This window comes from Solanum lycopersicum, chromosome 11, assembly GCF_036512215.1.
Source record: "Solanum lycopersicum chromosome 11, SLM_r2.1".
Taxonomy (NCBI): Eukaryota; Viridiplantae; Streptophyta; class Magnoliopsida; order Solanales; family Solanaceae; genus Solanum; species Solanum lycopersicum.
Window position 1 is genome coordinate 37,782,532 of NC_090810.1, and position 23,562 is coordinate 37,806,093.

Below are 23,562 nucleotides of genomic sequence, written 5' to 3' on the forward strand. Positions count from 1 at the left end.
AATTACTAAAAATCCCCTTTTTAGTGTTTTTCGAATACATAAAATTGTAGATAGATACTTTAATTAATAACGGCTGGTACTTAAATAATTAAGTTGTTGTTATCAGTTTAAGCGTTAAATAAGAGATTAAAAATAGAAATTAATTGATTCCCACAAATCACACGTACGTTTCTTCCTTCAATCAATCAGTCATAAACCTCTAACTGAATTATAATTTTTAAATTTCAAATCGTTAAATCTTCTTCTAAATCTTCAAAAAAACATTAAAAGTTTGATTCAAACAAATTTGGAACGCAGTTTTGTGAAGATTCGAAATGAATATTTTTTTTAATCTTGCTAAAGCATTTTGGATCATGTAAAAGTGATGTTAGATACGAGCGATACATAATTGATGTGATAGTGGTTGGAGAAAATATTTCGTTCGTAAATCTTATTTCAACAATTGCAGCTGAATTAGATATTGAGAATTGAAAAAAAACACATCGAGATCAGATACATTGTTGAAGGTAATTTGTCTTCATTGTCTATTAAGAATGATATGGGGTGAAATTCTATATAGAAATAAAGAAACATGAGGTAGAATTCGGTATGTGTTCACTATGCATTGATACATCGGATAAAAGTGATGAACATATACAAAGTTTTGATACAATAACAGGTGAAACTGTGTGTGTTGAAGGAGAAATTGGGACGCAAACATATACTTTCTTCCCGAAAGATTCTTGATGCTTGCTTTTTAGAAGTACTTTTCTGCTTCATGTCTAATAATTCTCAAATTAGATACTTTATGAAGTACTTTTAGTGAAAACTAGTTACATTTTTTTATTCTTAATTTTTTATAAAGTTAGTTTGGTATACATTGTTGTGTGTCTGATACTTAATTTTCAATAGATTTTGTACGGAATAGAATAATAGTATCAATATTGTGATGTGTGCCAAAGTTAAAAGAGACGACATGCAAAAAAGGTATCATTTGAAGCAACGATATATCATATATACATAATATTTTTTTTCTAAATTTCGTATCTACTAATAATAAAGTATCGGATATTTTGCAATTGAAAAAAATGATGTTGATACTTAATATAAATAATAAGCTTTAATATAATACATAAAAATATAAAATTGTACTTGATACATAATTCTAACTACAAATTATAAATCAGTCAAATTGATACATAATAGAAACAAATAAGCTTTAATATGATGCATAATAATGAAAAATTGTACTTGATTGTAACGACCCATTTAGTCGTTTTGAGCAACAGGCTTTAATTCTGGAAAAACTGGCAGAAGCGACGGACCTCACGACGGACCGTCAAAGGCACGACGGACCGTCGCAGGGTCTCGTTTCAAAACACTTAGAAAATCTGAAATTGGGTACTAAAAATCGACTCTCTGAACTTTGTGGCGGAATGGCAGGACGGACCGTCACAGGTGTGACGGACCATCACAGACCCTTGGTGGAAATTTGGGTCTCTGAACTCTGCGACGACCTGCAGGACGGACCGTCGCAGGCACGACGGCCCGTCACAGGTTGCGCAAATCCCAGGCAGAATCGGATTTCCTTACACGTTTTAAGGGACGTTTTTGGACTATTCTTTCCTTGATTATAGATTTCGTGGGTTTATATTAATAACTTAAATTCTTGGGGGTTAAAAGAGGTAACCCTAAGTTAATTAGTGGGGTATTATTGCCATCTTTTATTCTTAATTATATGTTAATTTGGGGTAAAAGAAAGAGGGTTTTGAATAAGAAAAGAGAAAAAAAAAGCGAGAGATAGATTGATCGATTGAGAGAGAGAGAGAGTCGAACGAGGAAGAAGAATATCAAAGCTTGGGAGATTGCTTGTTGATTCCAATTCTTCGGTGGAGGTAGGTTATGGTTGTTTCATGCTTTCATAAGTAAACTCTTAATAGTGATTGATATGTATTGGTAGTATTGTAAACCCTACTATATGCTTAATGGTATGTTTGCATGAATATGATTATGTGATTGTGATAAGATAAGCATGATGAAAATATTGAATCCCAAATCTTGAAAAGAAACTTTAATATACATTATTAATGATGATGCCTTGGTATAGAAGAAGGCTTGATGAATTAAAGTAATGGGATTGATGATGCCTTGGTATAGAGAAGGCTTGATGATTTACAGAATGATATTAGGGGATCGGGTGTCACGAACCGACACGTAGAATTAGGGGATCGGGTGTCATGAACCGACACGTAGAATTAGGGGATCGGGTGTCACGAACCGACACGTAGAATTAGGAGATCGGGTGTCACGAACCGACACGTAGAATTAGGGGATCGGGTGTCACGAACCGACACGTAGAATTAGGGGATCGGGTGTCACGAACCGACACGTAGAATTAGGGGATCGGGTGTCACGAACCGACACGTAGAATTAGGGGATCGGGTGTCACGAACCGACACGTAGAATTAGGGGATCGGGTGTCACGAACCGACACGTAGAATTAGGGGATCGGGTGTCACAAACCGACACATAGATTTAGGTGATCGGAGTGTCACGTACCGACACAAGAGGATTAATGAATATTGAGGGAGCGGAGTGTCACGTACCGACACAAGAGAAATAAAGATAATGAATCTTGAAAGATGTTAATATACTCAATCTAATGAACATGATTCCCAAATGAGTATGGTATCGAGGCTTGAGTCCTCATGTGTGAACTTGACGGTAATTGTTAATGATATAGTATTTGTTGTTGCTACATGTTGAGTATTATAGTTGATTTTATGATATTACTCGGTATATATTGATTTCTATTTTGAGTTGGCCGATGATATCTACTCAGTACCCGTGTTTTGTACTGTCCCCTACTTTTATGTTTTCTTCTTGTTCATTTGTGGAGTGCAGCAAACGTGCCATCGTCCTCAACTCAACAGTAACTCAAGCCAGTCTTCGTCACATCGGATCTTCAGGGTGAGCTAACGCTTCTAGCTTGGACTGGACGTTCTCCTTCATGTCTTGATGCCTTGAACCTCCGGCACGGACTAGCTTCTTATGTATTTTTAGCTTCTTAGAAACTCTTAGAATTAGTAGATGTTCTTGTGATGATGACTTCCAGGTTTTGGGAATAATAGATGTTGAATATTGATAGTTATTGAATTGGTTTTATTAATGAGTTTAAGTCTTCCGCATTATTTTCTGTTGTTATTACATTGAAATGTTAAGGTTTAGATTGGTTGGTTCGCTCACATAGGAGGGTAAGTGTGGGTGCCAGTCGCAACCCGGTTTGGGTCGTGACATTGATATATAAATCTAACTACAGATTATCAATCAGTCAAATTGATATTTAATAGAAATAATAAGCTAACTGATGTTGTTTGCCTTGAAAGGTAAATAAGTAATTTTGAAAGATTCAATGGTTCGATTACCAGATAAGAAATTGTCTTGACATCTCGATACAAAAGAATGTTTGGACGGTCACCAAAAGAAAGAAAAAGAACTCAAGTGATAAGCCAACTACGAGCACAAACCGTTTTGGACGTTATAGACATGAAAGTGTCAATACACGATCTTGTACTCTCTTACCCAAAGAAAAGTGATACATTTCTTTTTAGAAAAATGCATCCAGCTTCCAATATAATGAAGTGTTACTGTTAAATCTTAGTAATAAATAGAAATTTGTTCAACTTTGTGTACATTTCTGCCGAAAAATAATTTAATCACACTGTTAAACTATTAAATTTTATAAATCTGATAAAATATTTATATAATATATATTTTTTTATTTTAATATTAATGTATATGATACATCATGATTGTGAACTATGGTATTTACTGTAAATTTATGTTAAATATTACAAATAAAATGAAAGATAAAATAATATATTTGATACATTAATTTATGTAATTGATACATGTTGAAATATACGTTGTCGTGGTTAGATATAAAGTGTATCTATAACTTAATAAACAACCTCTTGAATGATAAAATTGTGTGATACTTAAATTTATAAAACTTATTTGTATCAGATAATTTTTAAAATTATCCTATTTTGTATTGTATACCACAAGCACTATAATCATAACCAAAAAATAAAGAAAAATATACATATTGAGATCAAAATTAAAATACATTAAATTTACATTCAAAACAACAAAACTTTTGAAGAAACTTTCTAAAACCTTATTTAATGTATCTTTAAAATAGTAAAACATTCAAATGGGTGTGTCAACAAATACATAATGACTATTCTATATTGACGAAGTAGCCATTTATCCAGAAACCAACCTCCTAGGATTGTTAATCCTAGATCATTTTCTTCAAAGATAACACACCACATATCAGATGCAATAATTCTATCCTCTTTGGGGGTTCTTACACATTCGCTTTAAAAGATGAAATTTCATCCTCCTTCGACTTCGTCTTCTAAATATTATCATTTGTCATTGTTAATAGATCCTACAAGCTTTTGAATTTATTTCCAGCCCAATCATCATCGTCGAAATCATAATGAGTTGATTAGATCTATTTTGATGAATCATCAAAATAAAATACAAAAGGTACCTATTAAAAAGAGGGAGCAAAATTCATATGTATAAGAAATTTGTAAATTAAAAATATTATTTTTTTAATAAAAAATGAAATCCGAAGAGCTGAGAATAAAAAATGGATGAAGAAATAATTCTACCTCTTTAGTTACTTGAAATTGATGAACTTGAGAGAGAATAGATTTGCAATTAAAAAATTGAGTGATTGATGTAATTGTTGATATATTGAGTGATTTTAGGCATAAAAAGAGGAACAAAAATGTTGGATTAGAAGGGATGTAAATAATGTATCTCAAAAATGAGAGAAAAAGAGGAAAAGAGGAATTTTTGAAATATTATAAAATGGTAGGAAATTTTAAAAATTATGAAAAGAAAAATTGTGTAGTATAGTAATTTATCCAATAAAATACATGTAAGACGACAATTTGAGTGTAGGTAAAGCAATTAGTAAGTACAGTTTCCTGGAATATGTACTCTCATCAATGTGTTAAGTATCTTAATTTACCATAGTCAAGATGTCAGTTTAAACCTCCTTCATCAAAAATTATATTATGTTCATAGTACATAAATTATTGTGCAAAGTATACAAGCCAATTTTATATATATATATATATATATATAATGGTTGTCACTATTATTAACAGTTTCTTAGAAGTGCTTAAAGTAAAACACTGTCATGATTCATGAAGTAAAAATGTCTTGACTTACTTGATATTTTGGTCTTTCTAAACTATGACATGTGTCATGCATATTATTTCATATTTAATGTAACTTCCATGAAATATTAAAGTAATAAATGGGAAAGGACAAAAACAATTTATTTTATTTTCTTAAAAATATGAAAATATGAAAAGCGAAAAAATTTAAAAAGAAGATAAACTAACAAAAACATAGAAATAATAAAATTATTACTAAATGGTATTTGTAATAAAGGAAAAAATAAAAAAAATAATAAAAGAGAATAAGAATAATAAATAATTAACGAGAGAGAGAAAAATAGGATAAAAAGAAAGGGAAAATACTCAAGTACCCCCTCAACCTATGCCGAAATCCCAGAGACACACTTATACTATACTAAGGTCCTATTATCCCCCTGAACTTATTTTATATGTAATTTTCTACCCCTTTTTATCCTACGTGGCACTAGTTCGAAAAAAAAGTCAATCATCGTTGGATCCACAAGATAGTGCCACGTAAGCTAAAAAGGGGTAAAAAATTATTAATAAAATAAGTTCAGGGGGGTAATAGGACCTTAATATAGTATAAGTGTGTCTCTGAAATTTCGGGCATAGGTTGAGGAGGTAACATTATGAACTCTAGGCATCATCCTCATTTTTTAGAGAATGATATCTCTTGAAATATTTTGAATAAAGATATCAACATCTAATTATTTTTGGACTTATAACTCATTTATGTAGTTTCCTCTTACTATAAGAGTTGGTATAAACTGTATAAACTCAAGGCATCATCCTCTTATTTAACAAATCTCTTAAGAATCAGTTGAATTTATATGACATAATATGTCATTTTTATCCAAAGAACTCATACAGATTTATAGAAATGTCTAAAATATCCTCGAAGTATTAGAAATAGTACAAAATTATCCTCATCCACCCATTGGCTTTAAAATGTCCTTTTCATCCACTTATTGACTTTAAAATACCCTTGTCATTCACCTTTGGATTCAAAATTGATCACTTATTTAACGTTTTTAAAATTAAATTGTATAAATATTTTTTAATATACTTGGCGCTCAACTATTGATTATAATTTAATTTATCAATATAATTTTTAAACCGGCCCACTACCCACTCATTACTAACTAAACCACACCCAATTAATAAACTAATTATAATATCAAAATCACCATAGACACTACTAAAACACGACAAAATTGTACATTCCTAAAAATGACAACTAAAATTATTTGAGTCCGAATGAAGCCTCAATAGTCGCTTATTTAGGTGGACACTTTCAATAGGATTCTCTTTCAAGTTTGAATTCGAAATTTATGATTAAAAGTAAAGAAGTAGTACATCCCAAATTAATTCATGCATTTTTTTAAATATAATTTTATAAATATTTATGATTTGTTTTAAAACCTTTAATATATTATCTTTTAAAAAAAAGTTATCTATGAAGTAACATCACATAATTGAGATGAAAGAATAATTAAGATGAACATAGTCAGACTTTTAAGTTTATCAGTAATTTTTATTTAGACACTTGAATGTATGATAATTTACTTTTATAGATATTTTCACCTCAAATTTTTAAAAACATTCATTGCCAGTAGCTTTCTTGTTATTGCATTAGTAATGTGACGGATTTATTAATTTTGTGGGGTTTAATTAGTAATGAGTGGTAGTGGATTGATTTATAAATTATACTAATAAGTTAAATTATAACAAATAGTTGAGTGCCACAGATTTAAAAAATATATATACATAGTTTAAATTTAAAATCTTTAAATAAGTGGTCAATTTTGAACACAAAGGTGGATAACAAGAGTATTTTGAAACCAATAGGTGGATGGAGGTAATTTTATACCATTTTTAATACTTTAAAGATATTTTATGCCCTTTTCCGAATCATAAATTGTTCAAAACTCTTGAAAAAGATTGTATAATGGTGAGTGCATATCCAAAGACTCAATATTTATAATTGCATGAACTTCAAGAAAAGGACATTCTATTGAGGGGCACAACCGTAATTCCTTAATCATATAATTTAAACTCAAGTACTAATGCAACTTTAGTCTTTAAATAAAAAGAAAAGACAAAAAGTGATACCTGAAGTTGTTCCAAATTTTAAAAAAAACACTTAAAATATACAAGTGTCCTATTACCCCCTAAACAATCCTAAACTGATATTATTACATCATTTTTTGTGCACTTGGCATGGAGCGTGTATACACTCTCTTAAAGAGCCTGAACAAACTAAAGAACAAATATACTTTTATTTTACAAAAAAATTACTATAAAATATATATTTTTATTTTTCTTATTATTTTAACTTTTTCTCCTTATTATTTTTTTCTTTTTTTTTTCTTCCTTCTTCTTCAAAAATTCATTGTCATATTCATTAACTTTATCACTTTAAATGTCACTTTTTACCACAAATTCATCTCTCTTTTATTCTACTATTAGTTTAACTCTCTTCAATTTTATAATTATATCTAGATATTTTAATATATTTCGAACAATGTGATAAATCCATTAGATTTCAAGATGATTAGTAGACATTATTTAGTTTTTTATCCAAATTCTAATTAAACTTTTTCAATTTTCGGAGAATTCTTATGCTTTCAAATTTATCATTTCTAGTTTTGAATTTATATGGAAATGAGATAAATTAAATGATGATACCTTCAAAATTTTGATCTTTCTTAGAAAAATAATTAGTTTTGTTATCAATAACTCAACAAAGTCTTAAAAATAGTATAATTTTGGAAAGTAAGAAATTTGACCAAATAAGAAGAAGAAAAGAGAAAGAAAATGGAGGGGCTCAACTTGATATGGATGTGGTGTGGGGTTAGGTGAGGATAAGAGGTGTTGAAGAAAGAATAAAGAAAGAAAATGGAGGAAGCTTGTAAGTTGGGGTAGAAGATGAATTAAAAATTTAAATAAAAATAATAAAACTAAAATAAGTCAAAAAGTAAGAGAAAGAAATAGAGAAAACTTAAAATGAAAAAAATAATATTTCAAATTGTATTAACATGTGTCGCACAATGATTGGTGTGTGATTACACTTGCCATTTAAAATCTGAAATTGTTCCAAAAATGATATAATAATATATGTTAGTTTAAGGGGGTAAATGAACATCTGCATAGTTAAGGTGTCTTTTTAAAAATTCGAAACAACTTCACGTATCACTTTATGTCTTTTCTCTTAAATAAAAACAAAATCCTTTCCACTTTCACATAATATAAATTAGACTATTCATCAAATATTCGTTAAATTTGTAGTCTTTCTCCCTATTGTCCGCAGGATTCAACTGTTACATTGTTTGAGTTTACTAATTTATGTATGTGAAAAGATTAAAATATACTTTAAACTTTGCTAAAAGAATTATATATATCCCTAAATAATTTTAAAAGAAAATAAAAATTTAAAATTAATTTTTTCACTTTCATTAAATAAAGGGTATATGTAAACACATTTTATAACGATAGGGGTATATATGAACAGTTTGTATAATGATAAGCATATATATAAGCTACTTTCATAACAAGGACATATCAGCTCTAAATGACAAAATTGAGGAGTCTATCGTCTTAAGGTGTCATTTTTGAGCATATCATCATCCTCACAAGCCACAAATGATATATCGAGACTAAGGGTCAAAAGATAGGGGAAAAAAAAAAACAAAAAGAACATGAGTATCATTACATCATTCACCACTAAAACACAAACACTCACACTTTAATATGAAGAGAAAGAAAGTACCTGCAGTTAAAAAACTTGGGGATATTTGTGTCACTACTAACCACCTCTAACAAATATCAAACTGCATAACTAACTACATGACAACTGAGTTAATCAATTACAATTACAACTTATACATCATCTAGCAACTCTTACTACAGACAATTGATATAGACGGTTAAAAAAATTGCAAAAAAAAAAATAAAAAAATACAACGTTAACATGACATTTTGTATTACACATCTGTTCTATACACTACATTTAAAGGTCAAGGAGATCATATAGCAACTCCTGAGAACTTCAGATTTACTAATTTGCATCACTTCCTCTGTTGCTTTGTCTTTTTCTTTGATAGTCCTTGGTTAAGTACATTGTAAAAATGATATAGCATTTGAATAGGGTAGCCGGAAATTTACATACAGTTGAACTAATAAAAGAATATAATAGAATATGGCAAGTTGACGAGAATAAATGAACTCCTGCAGTGAAGAGAAGACAGTAAGAAATATATTTCATAATGTATGTGAAGAGAAGACAGTAAGAAACATTTTTCAGAATGTATGTGTGCACAGAGGTAAAAGTGAAGTGTGATTCATGAGGAGTAGAACCTTTTTTTGCACCATCATTCCATGCAATTGAAGTGCAAAGTCAAGTAAAAGCAAAAATCCTATCTACAATTTTTGTCCGACAAATTGGACACTCAATGCAAGCCAGGGAACAAGACTTGCACACTGCAATATTAAGACCACATCAGAACAGCCTATACATCATGAGAGCACAAATAATGGAAGCAAAGAATTAAAATAGCATCTTACAACAAAAATGTCGGCAAGGAAGGAGCATTGCAGCAGTAGGTGACTCAAAACATACTTTGCATATATGTGAATTTGCATCACCATTGCCCAAGTGTATATCTTTCTCCTTCATTTCTTGCATTCGAGCCTGGAGGTGCAAATGTAAAACATCATGGAAAACTCCCATATTCTTTTTGGAGTCATTATGACACAGAAATAACAATAGTGGGCACCACTTTCTAGTAAGCCGAAACAGTAAGATGTGATACCTGAGTCTAGGGATGGCAAATGGGGTGGGACAGGGTGGGGAGGGACAGGAAAAAACATATATTGTAAGAACTTCTAATGAGGCAGGGCAGGGGGCCAAGGTTGTTTTGGGCATTTGGCCCATTCTTTCATCTGACTATCTCACCTTTGTTGGTAGCTTACTAAATACTACCAATCATACAAGTTCACCAAAGAGATGATCAATTCTATGGGTACTAAGGGGGTGACGAACTTTGTCAATACTTATTTATTTTAGTCGAATCTATCTGTCAAATTAACCCCCCTTAAAATACAAAGAAAAAAATGCAGACAGGGAGAAGATGAACAAATTATTTTCCTTAAAATATAAAGAAAAATGCAGACAGGAAGAGATAACAAACTATTTTCCTTTATACCAAGGTAACCAGAATGGACACTTTTGTTCACTCAACATACAAATATAAATTAGAAAAAACAAAAAATAATTGTATGAAAACAAAGATATTAGTGATAAATACATAATATTTAATGTGCATGTATAGAATGACATATATATTAGATATAAATTTTAAAAGAGGACTGCAGATGCAATCAGGAAAACTGTTATATCGATTATATCACATAATGTTAAAAAGGATGTCAGAGTATTAGTTAGTTGTTCTTCATGTGATGTGTTCTAATTCAATATTAGAATGTTGTTATGTGATCAGTGTAATGTCAGTAGTTTCACTATACTATAATGGGAATCTTTTGGTTCTTGTCCAATACTCCCTCCTTTTCAAATTATGTGTCATGATGTATAAAAATAATTATCTCAAATTATTTGTCATTTTAGAAGTTCAAGACAAAATTATTTATTATTTTCCCTTTTATACTTGGTAATAATTATTCTTGAAGATTACGAACACCTAAATAGAGTAGATATTTTTGATGAAGAGTGATTATATTTTAAGATATAAATGAGGGTAAAATAGTCACACACAAAAGCTCCTAATTAATGTTTTCTTAAGGAGTGTGCAAAAGAGAAACACGACAAAGAATTTAATTTGGCAGATATTCCTAGACCAATTTCCACTGATTCAATAATAAAAGATATTATTGAAAAAATTAATAAAAGACTCAAACACAATAGTCATCCTTTATGCTTAATAATAAGAAAAGCGAACAGTATTTGTTAATACCCAATCCTTTATGATTTAAAAATTAAATAGTTCTTTGTTAGAAAGATTAAAGCACTGAAAAGAGTAGGACTAACATTTAATAGGGAAGGGGGGCAGGCGGTTTAAAATTTTAGCGGGTCAAAGCTTGACCTGCCCTCTCCCGGCCCTGCCCCATTTACATCCCTATCCCCGACTCTTCATCCTATTTACATAAAACATACTTTCATAATGTAAAATCCATTTGATATATTTACAGAAAGTAGCACTCTATATAACTTCATCTGTAAAAAAATAAATGTATTTGATTATTCAGATTTTGTCAACTCTCCAGCAATATTTTCCCCAAAATACTTTCAAATTACCACTTTGATCTTCTTCCACAACTACCATTAGAATAAACAAGTATAAATAAACTACAACCCCGGTTTAAAAAAGAAAGTTCCACACCAGAAAATGAAGAATACAGCTTACAGCTAAAATTGTCTCCAACTTTCAATTTTATGTAACATTTTACAAATGTTCACATAAAAGTTAAACAACAGCAGAAAGTTCAGATGAATGAGAAGGATATGTCAAACACTACATGCCAGACAAAGGTGCAGATAACCGATCAGAAAAGGACAAGCTTAATTACCTTCAAGTGGGCCACCAGAGGTTCTTCCTTCAGAATCTCAGCAGCTGCATTTGTATGAACCCCGTCTTGGCTAACATCAGGGATGAGATCCTTGTTGTCACCAACATTAATTTCTGGATTCACCATATTGCCTTCTCCACTTAATTGACAGTCAGCTGCCAGTTTCAAGTCTTGCCTAGCACTATTCTCTTTCTTTAGTTGAGCGACGAGCACCCACATATTTGCCAAATCATTTTCCAAAGAAGCCTCCCTTTTCTTTCCCTCCTCTACCTTTTTCCTGTACTCATCTTCCACAATCTCCTTGTCAGCCAACGCAGCCTCAAGAACTGCTTCACGTTGTTTTCTTGCTTGCAACTCCATCTTTAGATCTTCAGGATCTAGGTCCCACGTGTCGAAGTCATCATGAATCCCTCCTGAAATTTCACTTACTCGACCAGAAACCCGGCCTCTACGCCCTGGTCTTATGTTTTCACCATGCTTTCTGCTACTGACGTTACCAGTTTGTGCATTGGAACTCCTAGATCTCGACATCTCTCGGGCAGCCAACAATTCTTTCTCCAGTTTTGCATTCTGTAATGAGAGCTTTGTGACTTCAGCAGCTAAATTTTTCAGTTCAACAGCAGCAGCAGATGCTAATTCTTTTGCGTATGAAGCTTCCTCTGACAATTTCTGGTTTTGCACATGCAGCCCACTGTTCTCCTCCGCAAGCTGAATATGTTCCAGCTTTAGCTTGTCATTCTCAACATCCTGCTCAAATTGCAAAACATATTAGAACCATGATATGAATTCAAATAAAGCATGTACAACCATATTAATGTTCCTGTACAATCATGAAGGTCATTAAACAAAGGGTCTCGAGATTTAGTCTGATAATTGGGGATAATCGAAGCCATAGAAGATCAAAAGTTTACCACACAGATTCATGTCAACTTTTATTTTCATTAAATACTGAAAACATAAGGACTTAAATTACCAATTCATTCAAAAATAAACCTTAGATGCCAATTTCGTCAAGAAAACAAAAACTACAGAAATTCAATCACAACAAAAATAATGTGTTTAGGCGACATGCATTGGATTGTTCTAAAGCAAAAATTTTAGTCACAGAACAGCTAACAATGTCAAAGAGAGAAAGGTAAAGCTTGATACATTAACTTAGGATAAAGAGAAGGGAGAGAATAGACCCACTCATCAAATCCATTAATCAAATCATTTAAATTCCTTAGTTGGAGAAATTTTAAACTACTTGTTATTCTGAAACATATTACAACAGGTTCTTTTAAATAGAAAAATCCATCAACTTGGATAACACAGGTTTCTTCTTTCTTCTGGTTTAGTCGAACTTGTATGAAAGAAGATTTCTTAAACCTTCATATAGTCCTTGAATTCCTCTTATGTTTTATTGAAATCCAAAGCATGATGCACTCTGAACCATGTATTTAAACCTCAGGTAATCAGGCTATACTTGCTCCTGAGAAACCCCCACCCCAAGGAAACCCTTATCCATTTTTTCTCCAGAAGATAAAAGATCCTCTTTTTATCAGATCAATAACTACTATCAAAAGTTACTACCCACCTCAAGAACTCAAGATGCAGACCAATAAGTAGAGGACAGAAAGCTCTTAAAATAACCTGGGACTGAATTTTCCTTCTAAGCTCATCAACATATTCATCAGATACACATCTTTCTGATGAGGGATTCGCTTGTTCTGCCTTAAATGCAGCTAGCTGCTGTTCAACACGACAAATCTTTTCTTGTAGTTCCTTGTTCTCTAAGCACTGAAAACACCATAAACGTAACAGCCAAATTATGCCTAGGAAATACAATAAGCTACTCATTATAAAAATGAATAGGGAAAAGTCAATAATATTTGGCTACTAGGTTATTTTATTTGCAACAAGATATAATGCCTTGTTTGACCTTGTTCTGCAGCTGTTCCTGGAGAATCCGATTATCTGCAGATTTTATCTGCATCACAAGATCAAATTGTAACCAACTTAATCCAAAAAAAATAGATGGTTACAAGCTTGTAACAAGAATGAGACTTTTTAGATTTTTTTGTTTAAGTGTACTTGACTGAGCTTTTATAGGGTAACCAACCTCAAGCTCGAAACTCTGCTCACTACATTGTGTCATCAATTTCATCAAAGTCTGTCAAAAATAGTAATATGAGACAAAGTACAGACCCCGTAAGAGGTGGAGAAATGTCCATGACAGTAGAAAAGGTTAACATGACATCACCTGCTGCATTTCGACGAAGGATGCATTTGCAACAGATGCTTTACCACTTTCAACAATATGTTGTTCCAACATCCTCATTTGCTTTCTCTTCTCTTGAATTTCACACTCTAAATTTTGAATCTGTCATAAGAATTCAGAACTACAATAAGTCCAGATACAAAAAAATACATCTACTGAAAGGATTGAATGAAAATTGTCTCTATGTGCTTCAGACAGCTGCAATTGCTCAAGGAAGAAGCAAAATAGTCAGGATGAACAAACTGCTACATCTTGTGGTAGGTCGTCAAGCATTCAAGATCCTATGAACTCTTTTTTTACAACTGTGGTGTATGGGGCAGCTTGCGTGCATCAACTAGTTCCACGTGATACCTTTCACCTCGCACCAGTAACAGGTACGGTAACTCTGCCCACCAAGGCTTGGACAGATGGAAAGAAATCACCTAGTGTTTTTGTCTCTGTAGGGGATTTGAACTTGTAGGATCCTAGGAACTTTAAAGATCAAAGAGACCCCATTGTTACTAGTGACGCTTCTAGAATTGACTATGTTCCACAGCTGAAACACTATTATATACACATGACTTTCTGAAAAGCATCATTGACAAATTCACTGAAGTTTTTTGAAACATTAAAAATTGAAGACCTTACAAGAGATGCAGAATGCAGAACCTGGTGATATATCACAATCTAGAAGGCAAATTGTTACAAAACATTTGAGTCCAGAAAGACAAAAGAGTTACTTGTGTTTGCGAACTCTCGGGGTCATTAACAGATTGCTCAACAAGGCGTTTCAATGTACTGGTGCTGAAGGCAATCTCTCCAGCAAGCATCTTGACTTGCTCAACTAGAAGGTCCATCTGATCAGACATAGAAATTCCTTCCTATAATCAAATAAAAAGACAATCAAATGAAAAAAGAAAACAAAAATCAAAACCTGATAAATGAGTAAAGGGCAATAATGTTGCACCTTTTCCTAGAAGCTTTACTATCTAAACACACTACAGAATTGACTGAAAGCTTTACTATCTAAGCCCCATTCAAACATCAGAGGTACAGGAAACTCAAATCTACATGTGCAATGCTGGACTTGGAAGTAAATGTAGTATAGCTATTGGATTTAAATAACTTCTCATTCCTAATACAAAATGATGAGCTTGCTGAGTATTTCGGCATTCTAACTTCTTAATTCACAAGGAATATAAATGCAGACACATCAAATTCTGCAGAAAGACAAAACCTCAGAAAGCACTCGCAGTAAACTTCACAATATAAAGCTTAAATGACCAACTAACATCTATGTTTATGACAAATCTTTCAAATCCACCAGAGCATTAATGTTAGCAATATTAAGAATCACTATGGTAGTCTTGCCTATTGGAAGTTTTAAATATATTCACCCACCTGAGCTGATTCAGTGATTGCATTCCCCACCTGAGATATACCATCATTCCACTTGCTAGAAGATCTTCTGTGTTTCGGATCAGAAGTATCTGCTGAAGGGTCTTTCTGATTCTCGCCATCTATAAGCATAGAACTATCCATCTTCTGATGGAAGAGTAGGGGGAATAAGGATAGAAGATCAATACACAAAAAAAGATAGTTTATCCTAGATAACATATCATATCATCTGCAAGAAAAGAATAATGTGTAATATAGCTATTCCTTAAATACTTTGAATTTGAGATAAGAATAAAAAGAAGAAAAATGAGAAAGAGTACTTTTACTTCCCTGAAATAGAGGGACAGCATTAAACTGGTTAAACAATGAAAGAAGAAAATTAGTGCATGCTAACTGAAACTATACGTAGTACCAAACCAAGCTACCAGCCAAAAGTCTTTTGAAAATCAGAAAGTATGATGCATCTTCAAGATTTCATCGAGGATAGGATTCAGATACCAACTACCGATGTACTTGAGTGGCAAAGAACAGCATAAAGAAACAGAAGTCATGATGAAAGGAAGAGCAGCTTACATCATCTTCAGGAGGAGAATGGCTCCTCTGATGCCCAGCAACATCACCCAAATACCCAGGGATTGAATTCTTTGAAGAAACAAGGATCAGTTTAGTTAGCCTCTGTATCCGGCTCATTAAAGCTGCCTTGGCTTCCTCCTCCTCTTCCAATCTTGATTGCATTTTCACTTGCCCTTCTTCTAACTGCAGAGGACCATGAATAAGTTATAAGCCCCAGAACCCAATTACAGCCAAAATTCTAATCCCCAAATGCTTATAAAGTAGAGATGTCTTTAAGCATATAGTTAGTGCGCACACATTTCTGATCTTTAGCGGTAGACAGACTTCACTATGTAGCTTGAAAAATTACCTGCTGTTTCAAAGTCATAAGTTCTACAGGATTAACACCGACAAGCATCCCACTTCTTAGTTGATCAAGCTCTTCTTTGAGACATGATATTTCCCTTTGATATTTCTTAATCAGGGATTTCTCATCAATAATCTGAAAGACAGATATATCAAGATTCATTCTTCACAACTCCAATTCCACAACACTTAAATTACAAACAGAGCAAACCTTGTTGCGTGATGCATAAATCTCCACACGTTTAGCCCTGCTTGCAAACTTCAGTGTATTGTGTGTTTCCTCCATATTGCTTGATGCAGGAGTAACAGTACATATGAGCTACAGAAGACATGAAAGAAGAGGTAAATTAGACCTATCTGTAATCTCCTTAGGCCTTATCAAGCAACAGGAGTATCAGGTGAGAACAGATGATACAAATTTAGGAGTAAAAGATGCATATCAAATAAAGCATTACAGCTCAATAAAGAAAAGAAAGGTCAATGAAATGGAAATGTATTGTATATCTTCATCATACTTACAGACACATGTCCATGCCCACTCAGTGAAGTCTGGAGCAGCCGAGTAAGTTTAGAATCCCGGTAAGGAACATGAGATGACTTCCCTTCACTCAACTTTCCAATGACCTATGCATGATTGCAGAATCAAGGTGTCAAACTGAAACTGAATAAACATATAAAAATCTACTTTACTCATCAGCTAGCCCCAATGCAAAATAATGATAGATCATGAGCATAAATAATTTGTTGAAAGCCAAGAGAAATGACTTAGTTATTGTTAGAACATTAGATTCAGGTTAGTCGAATAGAAGATTCTTTCTAGTTCTGTCACAATTAGGAATCTAGATATTTATGTAATTTCCTCGTTTCATTTAGTCTCAATTTGCCTTATTTCTCACAGCCTCAACTCCTCCATGTGGAGCCCTCTTATTGTCTACAACCAATTCAATAGAGTCTTCTCTCTTTTTTTCTTTTTTCTTTTTGGTAATGAAAACCTAGAGGGTAAATAGTCTTCTTTTCTCTCTTTTTTCCCTCTATTTTTCACATAATTGAGATATTACAACAGAGGGTAATATGCAACAGTTATAGCAAAACTACATGGAGACCCTTAACCACTGATGGTTTAGTACTTACAGTTCCAAGAGTCAGAAGACTTTTGTTGATATATGATCCTTCCTTTCTCCGCAATCCCGTTGTTTCAGTTTTAGAACTCTCAGATCCAGCTAAATCAATCAAGTTCTAATGGGAAAAGCAAAAACATTAGATACTATGATGCACGGTTGTTTATTAGAGAACACACAAAGCCAGTAGCCATACAAGCTGTGAGAAGACCACTCCATCATATTCGTCTCCATGAGCACTACTTTCAATCATCTGCACAACGTGTAATAATGTATACAATGAGACGTCATTGCCAAAACCATGTAGCAAATATAACAATTGAAATGTCTACACTAGAAGGAAGATAAAACCAAAGTATTTAGCTATTTGGTTCAATTCAGTAGCAGTTACAGATTGAAGCTTTTTTAAAAACATTTACAGATTGAAGACTGAATATCAACAATCAAGATAAAAACCACGTCACTGCTTTCAAGAAAGAAATGTCACAAGGAATGGACCAAACATAATTGACAGTTTTCGATGAGGCATAACTGACAGTTTTTCCAACTTACTATTCACGTAACCAAAAAAAAAATTAGTTACTGCTCCAACAGTTTCCATCCAATATTCTAATAGCGCTAATTGGATAAATGAACCTGCAACACACAGTTAAGTACCATAATCCCATTTTAGCAGAAGTTTCTTCCCAACACCGTACCGGGATTTGATATTATAGGAAAGTTATTATCATTAGTTCTTTACAGATATTCAAGTTTATATAATGTTAAACAATGAATAAACAAGACAAATAAGAAAATTATATATATTTAGGGTGCTTTTGTAGGTCTTCATTCAACAAGAGTTCCTCATGCAACTTTCTAAGAACTGGCAGATTCTTTTATTATCATGAAACGTGGAAAACAAACACATTTTGAGATTATGCAGAGGAACAAAATTATGTGGGTTGACAGATTAGTCACCCTGCAAAATCAATCAAGTCACAATAAGATATTGTCTAGTTCAAACTTCCGTTGTTTTTTGATAAGAAAAATCTCAACCTTTCACAATTCCATCTCCAATTCTAAACAAAAGAAGGCATTTTCCCATCCCAATTGAATAAAATTTATCACACAAAGTTGACACATAAAAAACAAGAAGAAACATAAAATGGAGCATTCTATTGAAGCACTAAAAGTTTTTATAGTTCTATCATTCAAAGGCTGCGAAATGGAAATTACATATATATGTTTATATATATGTTTAGGCTCGGAAACAGTCTTTCTTCCTTCACAAGGTAGGGGTAAGGTCTGCATACACTCTACCACCCTAGACCCTCTTGTGGGACTACACTGAGTATGTTATTGTTGTATGGTTAACAATTTAGGTATCATATGCACTGGATATCAGCTATTATCCAGTCTATCTTCCCAACAAAAAATGAAAGAAACCCAAGTTTACTAGAAAGAGTGACCCAATAGACCAGCAGGTCAAATTCTCCCATCTTACCGAAAGTTATCCATAATTACACACAGCAGCTTGCATTCCTTCAAAAATTAAGTGCATGACATAGAAGTTTCTAGTTGCAATAAGCAATACATAACAATGAACCATCATACTATACTCACCAAGGTAAATATTGTGTGACTACGGCTGCTAAACAAGTTGAAATTGTTGGAACCAACGTGTCGATGCTCTGGAATAGGCAAATGATAATCAATATCAATATAGGTAACAAGAACCACAGCTGTCAACAAAGACAGACCTGAATAGCTTACACCAATTACCTTCCCCTGCAGCAATGAAAGAAAGTGCATGCCCAGGTGACAAAACAACTTCTTCCTTTATACCTTCAACATAAGTACCCTGCACATACGTTGCATGTACAAAGAATTAAGGACTACAGAGCAACATATAAAGTCAGGACTTTAGAAAGCAACATTAATATCTCTAATATAGATAGAAGAACTTCACCAGAAACATCAGGATTTGGTTCGAGACTATCAGATATAGGACTTGCAGAATTTGAAATAACATGTGAAGAAATCAGATCTCAACCTTTTAAGCACTTCAAACTTAATATGCTAGCTTCTACTTCTTATTTATTACTTTTGAGAAATAAAGAGGTAGTCATATTGAATTGATATTATAGATAAATCTCAAACATATATGGCATGCTGGGAGACTAGTTTCTTGATAATTTTCTATGATTTCTTGGAAACAATCATTTGTAGGAGTACTGTGCTAATTTCTCTTCCTGAATCATTCTCATCTTCAAAAACAAACATCAAAGGAAAGAGATCAAACTACCAAAACTAACTCCTGGAACAGGCCCTTTTTTTAATTAAACAAATAAAACTCTTGCTCAATAACCCTGCAATTTCCTTGAACAACAAAAACTAGTACTATTAGCAACCACTACCTGATTATCTTCCCTGACACGCAGATTCTGGCCAGTTGGATCCAGCAAGTCATTGATAACCTGGCATCATAACCATGACGAGCATGCACACTAACTCAAGTTAATATTTGGTACGAGAAATTAAACAAGTATGCCACATATAAAAGCATACAGAGAGATGATAAATCTACTTCAGAAATCATTTCACAGTATATATCAGCTGTCTTTTATTTTATCCAGAACTCTTAAGATGGATACAGCCTCTGTAACAAAGGATGCTCTTTCAGTACAATTAATCTTTAGTCTTTCTAGTTCATGCCACTTTCGTCATATTTATAAGTACATGGCTAATGTGCACGATACTAACCTCATTATAAATTTCAAGATATGATACGCGAAGTAAGAACTCGCATCCAGGAGTCTGCAAGACAATTTTTAAGATTAGTCACACTTTCTGTTTGGACTAGTAAGAGCAAGTCACACCTTCATAAAGGCATTCTAGAATTTTAAACAAGAATTGCTATCAAGCTTGAATAAAAGTGAAGAAAGGCATGTGCCTTAGAGCCATGCTTCAAGAGAAGCGTGGATCAAAATTTTAGTGAACATGTAATTTAAGCTGACTTACATCTTGAATTATGCTAAAAACATCCTTTATCGCCAACGGAATTATACCTGGAGAAATATGATCTCCCTGTAGGAATCAATATCTTAAATTAATATGGTGATAAAGAGAACTTTCGGTTGGGAAGGGTTGCGGGGTGGGGGGAGGATAAAGGATAAAAATGAATCAATAATTAATTAACCATTAATTTCATCAATGCTACATACATAAAAATAACACTCTATTCTTAAACTACGTTCTTTTATATTATATAAACACACTCAAGGGGGTTGTCTAGTGGCCAATGAAGTGGGTTGAGAACCATGAAGCTCAGGTTCAAACCCCAATAGAAACAAAAAAACTAGGTGATTTCTTTCCATCTATTCTAGCCTTGGGTAGGCAGAGTAACATGTTGTTGGTGGGAGGTGGGAGGTGGAAGGTGCCCCATAAAATATGTCGACATGCACGCAACAGCGCTTGGAAACCACGGTTATCAAAAATAAATTATATATAATTGTGGAATCGGGGCCAGCTCTAGCCGCCTCAACTAATTTTACAAGGTACCTACTACCGCTCATTAGCACAAGTATCGGGTAATTCTATCCACTAAGGATGGGGAAGAAAGCACCTAGTATTTTGCCTTCGCTAGGATTTGAACCTGAAACCTCATGGTTTTCAACCTACTCTATTGAACACTAGTCGGGCCTTTAGGCGCTTTTATATGGATATATCCTTAGTCTAATTTGGGGGGTGGGGGTTGGGGGGTGGGGGTTGGGGGGTGGGGGGTGTTCTTGGCAAATGAAGGATCAAAATGAAGTAAATACTAAGTTTGATCGTCCAATTCAAACAATGCTACTGATATTAAAGTAACACAATGTTCTTAAATTAACTTTTTCTTAATAAAGATTATTTTTTGAAGTGTGGTGACAGGACTAGCTCACGTGCACCTTGACTCATTCTATAGGGCATCTGCTACCTCCAACCAGCACAACTATTGAGTTTCTCTATCCATCAAGGCTTGGACAGATGGGGAAAAATCATTGCTTCCACTAAAATTTGAACCTACGACCTCATGAATCTCAACCCACTTTCATTGACCACTAGCCCAATGAAATTATAAAGCAATATTCTTAAACTAACTTTGTCAGCGTTAGCAGTTAAATAATCCTAAACTGTTTGTATGGGATGCAGCATAAGTCAGCAAAGCTTCTGTGAAATTCAAGAAAAAAGGAGATCTCCCAAAGGAATAACTTACATGCATAGTGTGCGTCTTGCCACTACTTGTAACACCATAGGCGAAAACTGTGCCTGCATAATCAGCAGATCTTGTGTCAATGAAACTGAACTGGAAAATGCAACTCACTACACACTCAAATAAAAAACTTCAGCCCAAGAATGTAGTCCCTTGGAATTGTGAGTCGTCTAGTACTATCAGCACATTTGGTGGATAGCTCGACTACTGCTAATCACTTGGCAGAGATTAGCTTTCTTCAAACAAGGCTTTTGAACAGAATTATGTAAAAAGAAATAACTCATAGACATGTTCTCTCTAGCTCAAAAGCTGACATGCTCACAGATATTACACATCAACAATCAATTATCATACCATTAATGCCTTCCATTGCAGCCTTCACAACGGGTCGGGCTGCTACTTCATAAACATCCTGGGTACTTGTATCAGGTCCAAATACTCTATCTAGAAATCAGAATATGAAAAAGAAAAAAAAAATTAAACTTGGAATAGCCATCATAAAAGGCAATGCCAGTTACTAAGAAATGATCTGGGAAAAATATCTAAACTTCATACTATTCCCAAAATAATACACTCAATCAAAATCATGAAAAGACTAAAAAAAATGGTTAGAATTATACCAAAGGCATAAGCTGTTGCAGGATTATACTCATTCCGCACAATTTTATCACCATCTGCATACCAAGCACTTTCATCGCCTTTCTGATATTCTCTTTCACTGCCACCACACGATAACAGCCGCATTATCAGGACACTCAATTTCAAACGTTAAAACACCTCAAATCCTTCCAATAAACCAATACATAGATCCAAAAATAAAAAAGAGCTAGATCTAGTATTTACCTCATTGGCCGAAACCTAACAGTCACAGAAATACTCTCTCCCGATCTGGACATATCCACCGGCTCATTAACCAACAATTCCTCAGCTAAAGGATAATTAACCGGCGAACGATTCCCGTGAGGTCGTGAATAAGCTAAATCAGTTCGGTTCCGGCTAGGAGTCATGGATCTGGAACCAGAGGCAGAGCCAATAAAAGATGTAGTTGAAGAAGAAACTGATCTCGGCATAAGACGACCACCATTCATAAATGAATTTGAAGATGAAAATGAATTTGATTGTTTACGATAATGAAATGGCGATGGCGAGCTACTTCGTCCTCTAGACGAAGAAGCAGCCATTTGACCGCAAAAAAAAAAGTAAAAAATAATATTCGACCAAATACTTGACTTGGTATCAAAGATAACAGTCAAAGCAACAATATATGCGTGTGCGTATAACCACCGATTCAAAGTTTCAGAAGGTGAAGAAGAATGTGTCAGATGCTCACATTGAATAGGAACAACATATTCGATTTCTTTAGCTTTTTCAGACCAAAATAAAATGACAGTGTGAATGTGAATGGATAATTCATTTTATACTTCATTTTTTCTTTGTTCTTTACAACCAACAACTGCATAGAAGAATCACTTTTTGACATGTGAGAGTGGAAGTAGAGCAGTAGGGGGGTTGAATTTTATTATACGAGTACTAAAAGCACTATTTATTATTAGCTATAATGGTTTTTAATTTTTAATTTAAGCATGAGAGAGATGAGAGTATTAAGCCAAATGTAGTCCATCCCTATATTTGGTCTAATGTGGCTTTGATTGATTGACATGTGTGTATTTATTTAATGGTTAAGATTTATTTTGTTAACTAAATAATATGAACGATAGACTCTAGTTAGCCGTTTTCTCTCTTTAATTTTTAATTGATCAAAAAATTTAAAAATTTAATAATTAAACGGTAGGATAAATACATGTAAATGAGGATAATAAGGTGCAAGACGATGCATCTTTCTATGTGCTTTATAAGGCGTGAGTTGACAAT

At 33.3% G+C, this 23,562-nt stretch overlaps 1 protein-coding gene and 1 long non-coding RNA gene across 2 annotated transcripts; both read right to left on the reverse strand.

Annotated features, from left to right (window-relative positions):
• Positions 1–4,069: 4,069 nt before the first annotated feature.
• Positions 4,070–4,782, reverse strand: LOC109118954 (uncharacterized). The gene is made up of 2 exons (XR_002026130.3): positions 4,665–4,782; positions 4,070–4,540 (listed from the first exon to the last, which is right to left on the reverse strand). It is a non-coding gene; the product is annotated as an uncharacterized lncRNA (long non-coding RNA).
• A 4,138-nt stretch (positions 4,783–8,920) lies between these two features.
• On the reverse strand, positions 8,921–23,293 carry LOC101253748 (kinesin-like protein KIN-7D, mitochondrial). The gene is made up of 25 exons (XM_004250707.5): positions 22,534–23,293; positions 22,311–22,408; positions 22,045–22,134; positions 21,694–21,746; positions 20,463–20,528; positions 20,205–20,258; positions 19,859–19,918; positions 19,224–19,302; positions 19,065–19,132; positions 17,656–17,712; positions 17,473–17,577; positions 16,861–16,965; positions 16,553–16,660; positions 16,346–16,477; positions 15,997–16,179; positions 15,427–15,570; positions 14,766–14,906; positions 14,029–14,148; positions 13,888–13,938; positions 13,708–13,755; positions 13,419–13,565; positions 11,787–12,533; positions 9,768–9,894; positions 9,561–9,683; positions 8,921–9,431 (listed from the first exon to the last, which is right to left on the reverse strand). Exons 1-24 carry the CDS (start codon positions 22,869–22,871, stop codon positions 9,601–9,603), a joined length of 3,204 nt encoding a protein of 1,067 aa, XP_004250755.2. The 5' UTR covers positions 22,872–23,293; the 3' UTR covers positions 8,921–9,431; positions 9,561–9,600.
• Between the last annotated feature and the right edge of the window lie 269 nt (positions 23,294–23,562).